The 14,004-nt window shown below is 43.1% G+C and overlaps 1 protein-coding gene across 11 annotated transcripts in view; it reads right to left on the bottom strand.

Annotated features, from left to right (window-relative positions):
* Positions 1-203: 203 nt before the first annotated feature.
* The window catches only part of MARCHF8 (membrane associated ring-CH-type finger 8), a 131,856-nt gene continuing 118,055 nt past the window's right edge, over positions 204-14,004 (bottom strand). For 7 of the 11 annotated variants that reach the window (XM_081268526.1, XM_081268524.1, XM_081268527.1 and 4 more), the window contains 5 exons: positions 8,719-8,801; positions 7,633-8,478; positions 6,079-6,259; positions 4,088-4,235; positions 204-3,706 (listed from right to left, as the gene is read on the bottom strand). In XM_081268526.1, coding sequence (XP_081124652.1) covers positions 3,402-3,706; positions 4,088-4,235; positions 6,079-6,259; positions 7,633-8,478; positions 8,719-8,801 — 1,563 coding nt within the window. In that variant the 3' untranslated portion in view covers positions 204-3,401. Of the gene's footprint in view, positions 3,707-4,087; positions 4,236-6,078; positions 6,260-7,632; positions 8,479-8,718; positions 8,876-14,004 lie in introns of all 11 variants that reach the window. The other 4 variants (XM_081268522.1, XM_081268531.1, XM_081268523.1 and 1 more) reach the window with 2 other exon arrangements.

The following is a 14,004-nucleotide window of genomic DNA, read 5'->3' as shown; positions in this document are numbered from 1 at the left end:
TCAATGAATTTAAAAAAGATCTAAGATGAACTGGGAGGGGGGAATATAGGATATGAAAGAACATTTACAAGTTCTGAAAAAAACAAACTGAGAAATAGTAAATATACACAAAAAGATACAAAACCAGACATTTAGATTACTATAAGTTTTCTAAGAAAAAGTTGAAATGTGGAATGCCTTTTTAGAAACTACATCACACATACCAGTGTAAATTTGGTTTTTATTAACAATCAACTTTCTATAAACATTGCATCTAAATGTTCACCAATCAGCTGCACAATTTGAACAATTTTACTTCCAAAACAAAGACAAATGCTTTTATTTCCTTATGTCTCTGTCTTTCCTTGGGCTAGAGAAAGAAGTTGTATGTAAAATCAGATTCCAAAGGGGCAGTATTTCAAATGTGCTTTTTGTACACAGCCACATCCATAGCATGTGGATATTCATCCTGCTAGACCTAGCTCTGCAGTCCACCATCAGGGCTGTACAGTAAGCCCAAATTGTAAGCATCACCCCAGGCTTCTGAACCACCCCACTGTCTGAGGACTTCATGTCTGAGGACTTCATGTCTGAGACCAAACAAAGCACAAACAGATTTGGTAACTATGTCTATGTGATTGAAGAGTACACTAAAGCAAAAAAAAAAAAAAAAAAAAATGGGGGAGATAGGACTGGGGTAAGAGATCTTTGACAGCATTTCTAGGAAATTCTTGCAATAAATGTGGGCACAATATCTGAATTACTGCTGGTAGCCAAAGTCAGAAGCCCACCAGTGGTATCATGACTTATAAGGAGTAAAGGCCAAGTCAGAGAGAGGGCTGGCCAGTGATACCCCTGAGACTGTTTTCCTTTTCTCCCTTACCCGGCCCACAAGTAACAGTCCTCCTGGCCCTGAGACCTCAGCCAAGATTTCTGTTTGGTTTGGCCAAGTGCCATCTTCCCATAAAGCCTGGTGAAAAATAAGGCAAAACTGGGGATAAATAGTCCCTCAAAAGCACTGAGGGGCAAATGTACAGACCACAGGAGATTAGTAAGACCTAGAGTCCCCACTAGAGGGAAGCACACATATCCTTGCTAAGTCAGCTTCATTGGCCTGCCAGAACACAGGTGTTAGAACTATCCCTACCTAAACACACTTTCCTCACTACATAAACCCTCAGTGCTTTTCAAGTTCAGCACATGGGGTTCTATGAGGGAGAGGGATTCACACTTAAAAATCTATCCTTGATTTCATTTTATCACTCATCCATGGTTGGAGGATAGAAAGGACAGGTATACACTACCAGGGACCTTTCCTAAGGGGCATGGGTAGGGCTGAGCTGAGGTTCAGCTCCTCTGAGCGGGTAGTCTATAGCGCCTGGTGTCTGCAGACTGAGAAGGGATGTGGGTAATTGCACTTTGGGGCACAGTGGGCACAGGCATGGACTAGATATGGCCTGGGAGACAAGAGAGGGCAGACTGACCTCAGTTCAGTTCTCTGGACAATGAGAGGAAGGTCATGGTGAGGCAACTCCACAGACCAGAACTGTGATCCCAGTCAGCAAGACACAGAAACAGCAAGAAAAGGCTTACCCCCAGGATCTCTCACCCAGGGAACAGAGACCCTGTATCCTCTACCCAACCTTCAATACCAGTTGCAGGGCTTCTACTCTGAACATCTGTATTTGCTTTATCTTTTTTTTTGGGGGGGGGGATGTGCAGGACTAGGGATCAAACTGAGGTCCTCAAATATTCTAGGCAAGTGCTCTAATCACTGAGATATCTCCCCACACCACTGCTTAATCCTTCTAACAGGTCAGTTGAGGCACCTAAGGCTCAGGGAGACTCCAGGCAGGACCCCCCAGGTATCACCCTGCCCCATTTCAGGAGGCTCTGCAGGTGCTAGCAGCTGGATGACAGTTCCCTGGTTGAACATCTGAGCACTCATGTCCTGGCCAACTCCCAGAGTTGACTATTTGCCTAGCACTATGAAACTGGGCTTCAAGCACAGAATTATAAGCAGACATTTTAGGGGGACAAAGGTCATTTGATAGTGTTGAATTTGGTTTTGTCTGTCTTATGAAAAATGGTTCAAAAGGTAATCCCTGATGATAGAACAGACCAATTGCAGGGCCAAGGGCTCCTAAAGGATCCTGTCTGTTAGGTCTGGTTAAGGCAATGATGGGTGGGTGTTGGCTGGGAAGCAGTAACATAGTGGCCCATGCACTTTGCTGCTCACACCTGGCCTTCCTCCCAGAGCCAGTCACCTGCCTTTTGGCTCTTAGCAATGGCTCCATGGAACTTCCCCAGCAGGAGCCAGCACATTAGACAGGTGACAGGAGCACCTACAGCACACACATCCAGACCAGACAATATGTGTCTGCTCTTTCAGCATAAAGCCAGCACCAAACTGGAGAAATCTATTGGTAATCATTTTTTAAATACTCAGTTTTATTCTAAGTACTTCCTTTCCTTCCATTTGTATCTCAAAACCCTTCTTTTTCAGTGTAGACAAAAAAAGATATGTACAGGGCAGGCCTATGAAAAATAAGGACTTGTCATAAAACAGGCTCAAAACTATAGGAAATATGCAACCTGACTTTTAGCATCCATGAGTTCCCATGAACTCTGTTACGACAAAGTCTCAGACCTGGTCTTCCCTCTTGTCAAGTCATAAGTGTCTTCAGACATAAAGAGGACGCCACATTTGTTAGAATATATAAGGCAAAAAAGGTTTCAGATCTATTTTTGTGTAAAAGAGATAACAAGAGGTTTCTAAATGCAACACCCAATTTTAAGTGTCATTCCCACTAGACACATATTACAAAATACTCTCTTCTGTAAAGTGCTGTTTGCTCAGTAAATCATGCACCACCAGAGACACGGCACCACAGCTTCATCTGCTTAAGGGCCAATGTGGCAGCATCAGTAGAAGGAGGGTGGGAGTTTTTGCCTATAAAGACTATTTCCATTCCATATCCTCAGCCCTCTTTAGTGAGAAGGGAATTCTCTCATTACTGCCAGACATTCCCAATGCTTGGCTCTGGGACAGGGACAGCTTCATTATCAGGGCTGTCCCCCACTTCTGCTCCTGCTCTCCCTTCTGGTTTGGCATTGTATTACCTCATTCTTCTCAAGATCTTGAATCAGAACTCAGCCAGCTCCCCATGATGGCTGCATGGGGTCTCCTCCTCCCTTTAAATCATATAAAATGGCCAGGCAGAAGTGGGATTCACCCATGCCTGACACACAGGAGGGCTTTCCAGGAGATTTGTCAAGAAGGGTTCAAAAAAGAGAGGCAATGGTCACCTGCCAAGTCTATACTATTTAAAGGACATAGAAAGGTACACAATTGGCAGTAAACAAATTCCTTTAGGTCTTCATAGATGTCCACAAAAACAATACCCTCCATCAGACGTGAATCAGACGTGAATGATTTCTGCTCCAGTGTCTTCAGGCTCTGTGCAAGAAGAAGAGTTTGTGTCCGAATAACAGACTCCATGTCCATCTTTATTTTCAAAACTGGGCTCTGTTAGTGCAGATTTTTCAAAAATATTCTTTTTGCTTGTTTCTGGACAGTTTTGAACATAGATCACTCTATTATAAGCCTTGAGTCTCTTCCACAATTGCAGGTATACTTTACATTGAATGTACATAAAAAGAAGTCCTCCCGTGAAGCCAATGGCCACTACCACCAATTTAGTCCAAAAGGGCCACTCTAGGATTCCTGGAAGGGAAAAATTCAATTAGCCTCTCAATAGAGTTCAAATTTAACATCTGAAGTAAATAGAACACAGCTTTTGAACTTCTCATAACCAATGGATTCTTCACTCATCAAATCTTCCTTCCTCAAATGTGGGGTGGAAGAGAACATCCACCATCTTTTATCCTGTCCTCTCATCTCACACTCCATTATTCCATTTTTTTCTGACTGGGTTTTAAACTAGCCTGAGAAACATCCAAAAAGAATGCTTTGTGCCTCCTATTTATGCCCCACACCCCAAACCCAGATGCTCACAGTAGGGCTAGAACAACATTCTGACCTCAAGACCCCAGCATGTTCTCCAAGGCTTGTGTGCAGCACTTACTTCTCAGGCTGAGCTCTTACCTGTTCCCTGCCCCTGCTTGATCTCCTCAGCAGTACGGTCGATGAGCACATATAAGGACCAGACTACACAGGTGATGGCGATGACATGAAACATCACTGAGTATGTGATCTTCCTGCGCTCGCTGGCCGTCATCTGCAACTTCTCCCACTGGAAAGGCGACAAGCAAAGAGTGAGGCTCAGGCCCAGAGTAAATAGGTATAATGGGAGTGAGAATATTGTTGATGGCCACAATCAGCTCTCCATCCCCTCCCTCTCCCTCAACTAGATGACTTTCCCCAAATACTCAAAGCTGTTCTCTTTAAGCCACTGGGCTTCAACCAGGTACCAGACATTTTATGAAATAAAAAGCATCTGGGATCAAAATAAACATTGCATTATCATCAGCACCTGCTTATTCTCACAAGCAGACACTAAGTGGCCTAATAAAGGATTCTGTGATTTCAATCCTAATGAAAACAACATGTTGGTTCAAGACCCAGGTGCTGTTTTATGTCTCCCTGGCTTGTTGACTGGTATGGACAAGCGGAAGAATAGGGTTGATGATGCCACAATACACTGGCAGATGGGTCACACTATGTTGTGAAGGTGAATGGCGGAAGGCGCTCACTCTTTGGTCCTCTGCTACCTTTGCAGCAGCAGCTTGACATCGATGCTAAGAGTTCCTGGTACAAGCAGACTCTGCCAGTGCCATCTCCTCTAGGAGCACATTAATTTACTCCAAATAGCCAGATTTTCTTTTTCATTTACTGGTTTCCGAATCAGAAGAAAACATATAAAAGTAGAAAGAAAGAAGAAAGTGTAAACACTCTGCATATCCCTTGCCAACGGTAGTCACAGCCTTTATCCAGATGGTTCTATGCAATGTAAGCTGAAAATAGAGCCTCTAAATTATCCACGTGCCACAAGAGATAAGCATGGAATAGGTGGCAAAATGTTTCTTTTAGTAATATGATCCTGCCTTCTGTAACATCTGATTGCTTTCTGCTGAGGTTTTATAACCAGCAAGTTCTCTGGGTTTCCTACCTAAAACAAAATCAGTGTCTTGGTGTCTCCAGTCCCCTGATTATCACTATTTCCTAGGACACCCACAGCTCCACTCTTTAACACCTCTGAAATGCTCACCCTCTTGTCTTTCTTGGTGGATGCTTTTCTCCAATATGACCTCTCTAAAGTCCTTCACTTTGCCCTCAAAGCCCATGCATATATCCTTCCAGAACTGCTACAAAAGCCAAACTTTCTTTGATGCTCTCCACCTCCCTAGGATGAGGCATGCCCACAACACACTTCTCTCTGCATGGTTTTAATTGGTCTCATTGTATGCCATTATTTGACTGTGTGATTCCCCTGGAAATTTACATGTTGGCATTTTTAAGACAGAAATAGGCTTTTATTTTTCCAAACAAAACCTCTGTGCAAGGCACATAGAAAGATGTATGAAACAGTCAACATCTGAATGGTAATCAGCATCACAGTTTCTCTAAAACGAAGCAATGACCTGTGACATGAAGACAGCTGCATTTCCCCACTCACCCACCTCCCATCCAGTAAACACTTATCACAGGCATACACGAACAAATTGACTATGTGCTATGCTAGGCTTAATGGTTGGGAGACACACTATGTCCAATATTCAGTCTTCACTGGAAAGGCAAGATACTAACAGTTAATACATACAAAGCTAAATGCTGACTAAGATGTCACAGGACAGTCTGTGGCCAAGAGCCAAGCGACTGACACAGACAAGCAAGCAGTCTAATTGTGAAAGAGAAGCATCATAACTGAATAGTGGTAAAGAGCTTCTTCCTGAGGGTAGGGACTTAGACATAAGTACCAGAAACAACAATCTACAATGTGAGTGTAAGCACCAGTCAGTTATTTAAAGAAACAAACAGAGGCATGCTATGGCTCCATGGTCTGAGATGATAACTCATCCAGGTCATTTATCTCAGAGAGGGTTAAGTACTTCTGGGAATGTTCTTTCCTCACATACTTTTCTCAAAGGTTTCAGCTTGGTCTCCATGATGAACTCGTACTTGCAGAGCTCACAGCAGCGCGTGTCAGAGCTCTTGATCCACTGCTGCAGGCAGGCCTGGTGCACAAAGTGGAGGCTTCCTGTGCAGTGGCAGGGGGTAATCAGGGGGCTCTCATCATCACCTTCACAGTGGCATATCCTATGGTGAGAGGAAAATCAGTTAGTGCCAGAAGAGCCCCACAACAAGGAAGGTGACACTGCAGTGGAAGTTCAATCCATGAAAGAAAACTTTCAGCAACAAACATCACAGAAGTGACTATGAGCACAAAAACATACAAGCACAAATGAAAATAATATTTAAACTAAAATATCTAGCTTACCGCACACACATGGAAAGTCAGGATGGCATTTGGCAATAAAGAGGGAGAAAATGATATAAGAAATGACAAAGCAATCATTGTGGGTTAAGACTTAAGAACTTCACTGAAAGATAAATTTAAGGCAACATGAAGTCATCTTCTAGAACATAAGACATTAAAATAATTAAAATTTATATGTAAAATAAAATGAGCAGTGTCCCTCCCCAAAATACTACAGTGACTTAAGAAAGCATGGCTTTCTAACTTTAACACTGACTTCGCCTTCACACACTACAGGTACATCAGCCCACTCTCTCTCATGGAGTAAACAGAGATCATAGTTCTCTCTCCTCCACCTAAAAACTCACCATGATGACATACTGCAATTTCATTTCTTTTATTCAGGACCACTCATAGTACTGAACAAAAATTAATTTTAAAGCAGTCATTATTTCTAAGGAAGCATGCAGCAGGAGAACTACTAACCTCAAGGAACTTAATCAGGCTTTTGAGAACAGGGATCTTTTCCAACAGCTGCGGAATAAGCAGGGTATGTGTCCTGAAAGCAGCCAGGCCCTGACCTTGCCAGACTCTTGGGCTGGTTGTTTCAGGCACAAGATTTCTGATCCAGCTCTGAGAAATGTAATGGGTGGCACCAAGGAGGGAAAGGTTGGTTTGGGAGAAACAGGAGATTTGTGACAGAAAATGAATTCTCAGAGCCTTAGGGCCAGACAAGGATGCTGCACAGAGAAAATAAGGTGGGAAAGAGGATTTAGGACTGGGCAGGGGTGGCCACACCTAAGTTAAGAGGAAAACAGGAAGGAGATACTGGAGAGCAGCTACTCCTAACCATTCACTGGGGGGAGCTACAAGGAGTAAAAAACGAGACTGGGATGGCAGCAAATGCTTAAAATCAGAACTATCAAGCTGGAAAATTGGAAATACTATTTTCTTTTTTCTAATTTCCTTATCCAAAGTCTATTTGTTTTTAGTTGAGAAGGTCAGCTTGGCCTTTAATATGTATAGCTTCTTCCTCTTTTAAAATTAGTTTTTCAAACAGCAACAATACTTCATTCTCCTGAAGAAAACAATTACCCCCCAAATGGCTACAACTGTATTAACTGTTTTCCCGAAACTTCACATATTAAAAGCAAGATGAGGCTACAAAGGTGTGAGCAGAGATGGCCAGAATGGTGGTTCCTGGCAAACCAACCTGCAGGCATCCCCTGAGATGGACACAGGAGAGATGGGGGTAGATTTTTCAGACAGGGGAGAAGGACAATCCAGGTCACTGTCCTTCTCCACTGAGCAGAGGGGTGCCCGCAGAACCCTGCACTTGAGTTTGGCGGATGTGCTGTCCTCAAAGACGTCATCGTCTCCCATTTCATCAGAGCAGAAGCCCATGCTCCCTGCCAGCCCACTCGAGGACTTGGTGGCATGCAGGTGAGCGGTATGGCTCTCCAGCTCATGGAATCTGCGCAGGCTGCTGGTGCTAGAGCCATGGGAGAGCAAGAGCAGGTAATGGAGCAGCCGCTGGCTTCTGGACCCGGCCTCACCATCTTCTTTCTCTTCCAAAATCGGGCTGTGTATGCCCCCCTTGCCAGCTTCTACCTCTGAGGCAACAGAATGGTTGGCAGAGAGGGATGAGACACAGAAACGTTTGGAACTGCCAAGAGATTTAGGATTCAGTGCTCTTTTTCCTTTAAAATGAAGCCTGTTAATTCTGAGACATGGATCTTGAGAGAGTACCAATTTTCCTTCAGAACAAGTTCTTTCCACATAGTCAAAGCTTTCCAAAGTATCCTGGGGCTTCTCACATACATCATTTAGGGACTTTGAAAACTTTAGTGTTCTTCTGGCTTTGGCATTCTTAGCAGGCTTCAAGGCCTGAAACCATTCAGAATCAAAGGAATTGCTTTCTGATGCCTGTAATGTGTCTTTACAGACAACCGTCACAGGGAGCCCTTGTGTCAGAGAACTCTGGCAGTGAGGTGCTTTCAAGACAACAGCAGACTGCACGGGACTGTGATGACAATACTCAGAAAACACTGCACTGGAACTGCATGCAGAACAGTGGAATAAAGCACAGAAAGTAAAAACAATTTTAAGAGAAAACAGACATCAAAGTTTAGAAATGAGACTGGTGTGGTAATCTGGTGAGCAAACAACACATAAAATTGGGCCAACTCCTTCACCAAAGGAAGAATGATAAAACAAATGAAAAACTGAGAAGCTATAGACATTAATCCTTATATCCAGAATCATATGGGCCATGGCAGCATCTGAAGCACAGTGTTACCTGCAGATGTCCTGGTTGGATGGTGTGACAGAAGTGCGAGAGAAGGCAGACACTGGAGCTGATGCTGAAGGAGAACTCCCAGCCTGCAATGACATACCCCCAGTCAGTGTTCAGGAAGGAGCCAAGGTAAGTGGAAACACCATCTTCTCATGAATGGCTGTGAGAAGAAAAATCTAAGAATGTCTATTGCTCACAATAAGGAATATATGTTAGGTCCTACACACCTAGGCAAAACAAATACAACATCATTCCTCCTTTTTTTCTTATGTGTGTATTGCCCTTAAAGAAAAGTAAGATAGTAATATACCTTGACCTCACTTTTCATTCCCCCCAAAAAACCTAGTCAGTTAAGGAAGCAATGAGAGCAAGCCGGGGCTGGAATGTCCAGGTACATATTATCTTGAAGGTCTCTGACTTTCTCTCATGCACACTGGGAAAAAGGAAAATTCAACATTATCAGAAGAAAGTTGCTTTCTGCATGTACACCAGGGTAGCTGCTCCTTGGGATGCTGGTCATACATGCAACCTAACCAAGCTAATGTTGATGTCGTCGTTTCTGTAACCTAACCTATAAACCCCCTCCTCCTGTAGTAACTGGTACAGATCAGAGCACTTTGGAGGCAGAAGTGCTCATCCAGGTGGCTGCCCCTGGACAAAGAGTGGAGAGGGATAGGAGGCACTATTCTTGCAAGGTACCGGAAACACTGTGTGTAGCAGAGGTTCATCTGCCCAGCCTGTCACCACCGGACTTTCTGGCAAAGCACCTTTCCAGCGTTTTGCCACTGGACCATTTCTCAGTAAAGTGAACTTCTCGATAAAGTGAATTTTTTCAATAAAGGCTTATGACTTATAAGCCATCTCTGAGTATTACCTTAGGTCTCTCTGCAATGTGTCCCAATGTCCTGGAACAACTGGGCTATGGATATAACAGCAGGCCAGTTGGAAGACCAAAGAGATCCTATGAGCACCAAGACTGTGGCAGCTGAAAAGGGGACATATGCCATAGGTAACATCCAAATGGCTTTCCATTTCCATGTGTTGGGGATGGTGGCTACAATAGATACTTGGGGGATATCACACAAGTAGGAGGATGCCTGAAAACACCTCAGGGACCAGGGGAAATATTATTGCTTGTGGGCAAGCAATACTATCTAAAGAAAAAGAAAGAGGTGAGTAAAATAGCAGCAGCTATGTGGTGGCCCCTCCACATAGCAATGGATGCAGCAACAGAGGCAGAGCTTCAGGCCCAATCCTGTATTAAGCAACTAAGGAAAAATTAAAACTGGAGTGTGCAACATGATTAACTCAAGCAGGGACTACTGAGCAATAATTGCTCATAGAAGAATATTGATGAGAATTTAGAAATTTAAGCCTTCTGCTTTGCTAAACTGAAAGGTAAACGTCTACCATGAGCTAAAATAAGGATGAAAATTACTTAAAAGAACTGGGACCCTTGGTGACCCCAGGATCTCAGAAGAAAATATGAGTACTGGAATGAACCGATTAAGGTACCAGTACTAAAAGCCAGATGGCTCCTAAATCAAAAGGTAAAGACAGATCTGTCTCAGCTAGTGAAAGTGGATGATGAGAATCTTCCCCCTCCCAGTTGGTACATGCATATCTCCAGAACCAGGGAACAAGTTTAGATGGAAAGCTAGGGGAAATGTAGCAGTATGGCTGTTGTGGCTTTGGGATACTATTACTGAATGTACACTCCTATCAGAGAGCAAAATGAAATAAAATGCCTCAGGCACCACACACCCTACCCTGTAGTAACATTTATATTCAGCTGTTAAGGAGAACTATGACATCTCTATTGTCCTTGGATGATAGCTGCCTATAAAAAATGCTTAGCTCCACTGGGGATTTACCTGTGGCACACCCAGATGACCTCCTAAGAGAGGAATGAAGTATGCAATTTATGCAGAGATCTACAATGGTCCTAATGAAATAGCAGGAATAAAGAAGACATTCTTCAAATGGCTCTGGGACATATTATGGAACTCTGGTATGAATTCTCAGTCCTTTGGTGGCCCTTCCAGTTTCTCAAGCAGCACAGGCTGTAACTGATATAGGGGAAACTGAAAAAATTAGGAAGCAAGGAGCTGGGTTTGTGGCTCAGCAGTAGAGTGCTCGCCTATCATGTGCGAGGCTCTAGGTTTGATCCGCAGCACCACATAAAAAATAAATAAATAAAATAAAGGTATTATGTCTGACTACAACTAAAAAATAAATATTTTTTAAAAAGATTAGGAAGTGAGAGATACAGAATATGGATGAAAAGGTGGGAGAAGGATGGAGCAAAAGAAAGGCAAGATGTCCAATAAAGAAAGCCAGGAGAAATTTGATTTCATGTGGGAAGGGCAAAAATTGACTTTCAATGTTCTTCCCCTAGGATATTTACATAGTCCAACCATACATCATGGGATGATGGCAATTGATCTGAACTAATGGACAAAACTTGACACAGTATCAATGTTTCATTATATTGATTATACAGTGTTAATTTCTGAGTCTTTTCCCTACCAAGAGGAGGCAACCCAAAGGTGGTGGGGCATTTCCCAGAGAAAGGGTGGGCAGTCACATCTCCAAGTTGCAAAAACTTGGGCTATCAAATACTTGGGGTTATTTGGTTGGATAAGACTTCAGTGGTACCAGCTTCTCTCATAGGTAGAATTTAAGCTTTCTTTACCCTGACTACTCCCAAAGAGATGCATCTCATTTGGAATCATTAAGCCCCTTCACTCCATATTTAGCACAGATGTTAAGACCACTGTGCCATTTAGTAAATAAATAAAGTGGGACTGGGAACATGAGCACATTAAATACATACACACACACACACACACACACACACACACACACACACACACAGCGAAATTATAAACCTTGAGCAGAGTATTCCAAGAACAGCCCTATGAATTGGATTTTCTAGATACCATGATGGTTTTAGACAAGGCTGTGGTGGTGGCCTCAGAAACAGACATGACCAATGTCTTATGTGATGAAGTGTGTAGCTCAGGAGGGAAGAATGAAACAATAGTGGCAGGATGATTTCATCAGACCCTTGCCCCTATCAAAAGTCTATAAGCTTGTCCAAACATGTGCAGGTTAAAGAAGCAATGAGAGCAAGCCTGGACTGGAATATCTAGGTACATGTTATCTTGAAGGACACTGACTTTCTCTCATGCACGCTGGGAAAAAGGAAAATTCAACATTATCAGAAGAAAGTTGCTTTCTGCATGTACACCAGGGTAGTTGCTCCTTGGGGTGTTGGTCATACATGCAACCTAACCAAGCTAATGTTGATGTCGCTGTTTCTGTAACCTAACCTATAAACCCCCTCCTCCTCTAGTAACTGGTGCAGATCAGAGCACTTTGGAGGCAGAAGTGCTCATCCAGGTGGCTACCCCTGGACAAAGAGTGGAGAGGGATAGGAGGCACTATTCTCTGCAAGGTACCAGAAACACAGTGTGTAGTAGAGGACCATCTGCCCAGCCTGTCACCACTGGACTTTCTGGCAAAGCACCTTTCCAGCCTTTTGCCTCTGGACCTTCCCTGTAAGCATTTCTCAGTAAAGCATAAAATTTGTATGTCATGTCCAGGCATTTTATTTGGTCTTTCAGTAACTTTTCCCACTGCCCTGGCACAACAGGGCTATGTACATGACACTGTGGATAAAAGTATAGCCCAGAGATACCTGAAACCACAAAGCCTCACTGCCAAGCTTCTGTGAGTTCAGTGGCTGTTTTTTCCCCTAAGCATCTACACTTCACAAGTTCATATATAAGTCAATAAAATGAAGATATAGGAGGCATGGTGCCTGTCATCACGAGCTTCTCCCAGAATTCCTTCACATGGTTCCTGAGACAATCTTATCCAAGGCTGGAGGACTTGAGAGCACTCTACTACTCACAACCTCATGCACAGTGCCCACTTGCTGGTCCACATAACCTCACTACCAATGTCATAGTTCTCTCTCTCTCGTTTTTAATATTTACTTATTTTTTAGTTGTAGTTGGACACAATACCTCCATTCCATTCATTTATTTTTATTTTTATGTGGTGCTGAGGATCAAACCCAGGTCCCTGAGCATGTTAGGCAAGTGCTTTTCTGCTGAGCCACAATCCCAGCCCCAACACAATTCTTTTTATAAAGAAGATTCCATGATTTGAACCACCAATCCATAGATCAACCTGGAAGCCAGGAGAGGGCTGAACATAGGATGCTCCCAAGAGGTCTAATCTTAGAAATGTAAATTAATAATTAAGAAATTTAAGTTGAAAGAACATGTAAGAAGAGCTCATAGGATAGAATAGGGCCTCTGAGGGGTAGTGAACAAGCCAAAATTAGGGGAAAGATCTAGGACAGAAAAAGCACCACAGTGAGAAGAGAAGTAGATGGAGAGAAATAGGGATGGGAAAGGAGCTAATCTGAGCATGCAAAGCCATCACTAAAGGCCTCCAACCTTCCATGCATGCCTCTCTGGGGTCTAGCAAGACTCATTCTCTAGCCTCTAGGGTACCTATGTCCTTCTTATAGTCACGTGTTGCTTACAGTGGGAACATGGTCCACATGTATGACTAGAAGATTCTGTCATCATGCAAACATCATAGAGTGGACTTACACAAACCTAGATGGCACAGGTCAATTACTTGATGTGGCTTCTTGATTTGATTTACATGAGATGTGTGAGGCTGCTTCTGGCAAAACACTGCATACTTCCTTTACAGTAAATTTTTTAAGAAGGATTTCACTCTAAAATAAAAGTGTAGTGTAATAAGTGCATAAACCAATAATAGTCATTTACTTATCAGTTGTATAGGCACAGCAGGGTTATGCCAGTATCACCACAAATATGAATAACATGCTGTACCACATTAGAATTGTAATGCTGTCACTAGAAGGCAGAAACTTTTCAGATCCACTATAATCTTATGGGACCAACGCCATATATGCAGTGTGTCATTGACCAAAAAGATCATTATGTGACATGTAACTGTAAATACATTCTTCCTTCCTTAATTCCAGAAAACAATGCCATGAGTCTGTTAAACCCACATTACCACTCACCATGATTCAAGAGGAGCTTCACCTTGACCCTAGTTGAGGTCTAGCCCCTACTTTAAGTGCCACCCCCAGGGGTACACTCTCATCCTGGCACCCCACCCATGGGACATCTGTTAGCCACTGGAATGGAACTGTTACTGCCCAGAAATTCCTATTCCTATCCCACCCTTGCAGCAAATGCACCAGCCTGGAAAGAAACAGGACTAGCTTGTTTG

The sequence above is a fragment of the Spermophilus citellus genome (assembly GCF_964194105.1).
Source record: "Spermophilus citellus genome assembly, chromosome: 15".
In the NCBI taxonomy this organism is placed as follows: Eukaryota; Metazoa; Chordata; class Mammalia; order Rodentia; family Sciuridae; genus Spermophilus; species Spermophilus citellus.
This window is presented reverse-complemented; position numbering and strand designations above follow the sequence as displayed.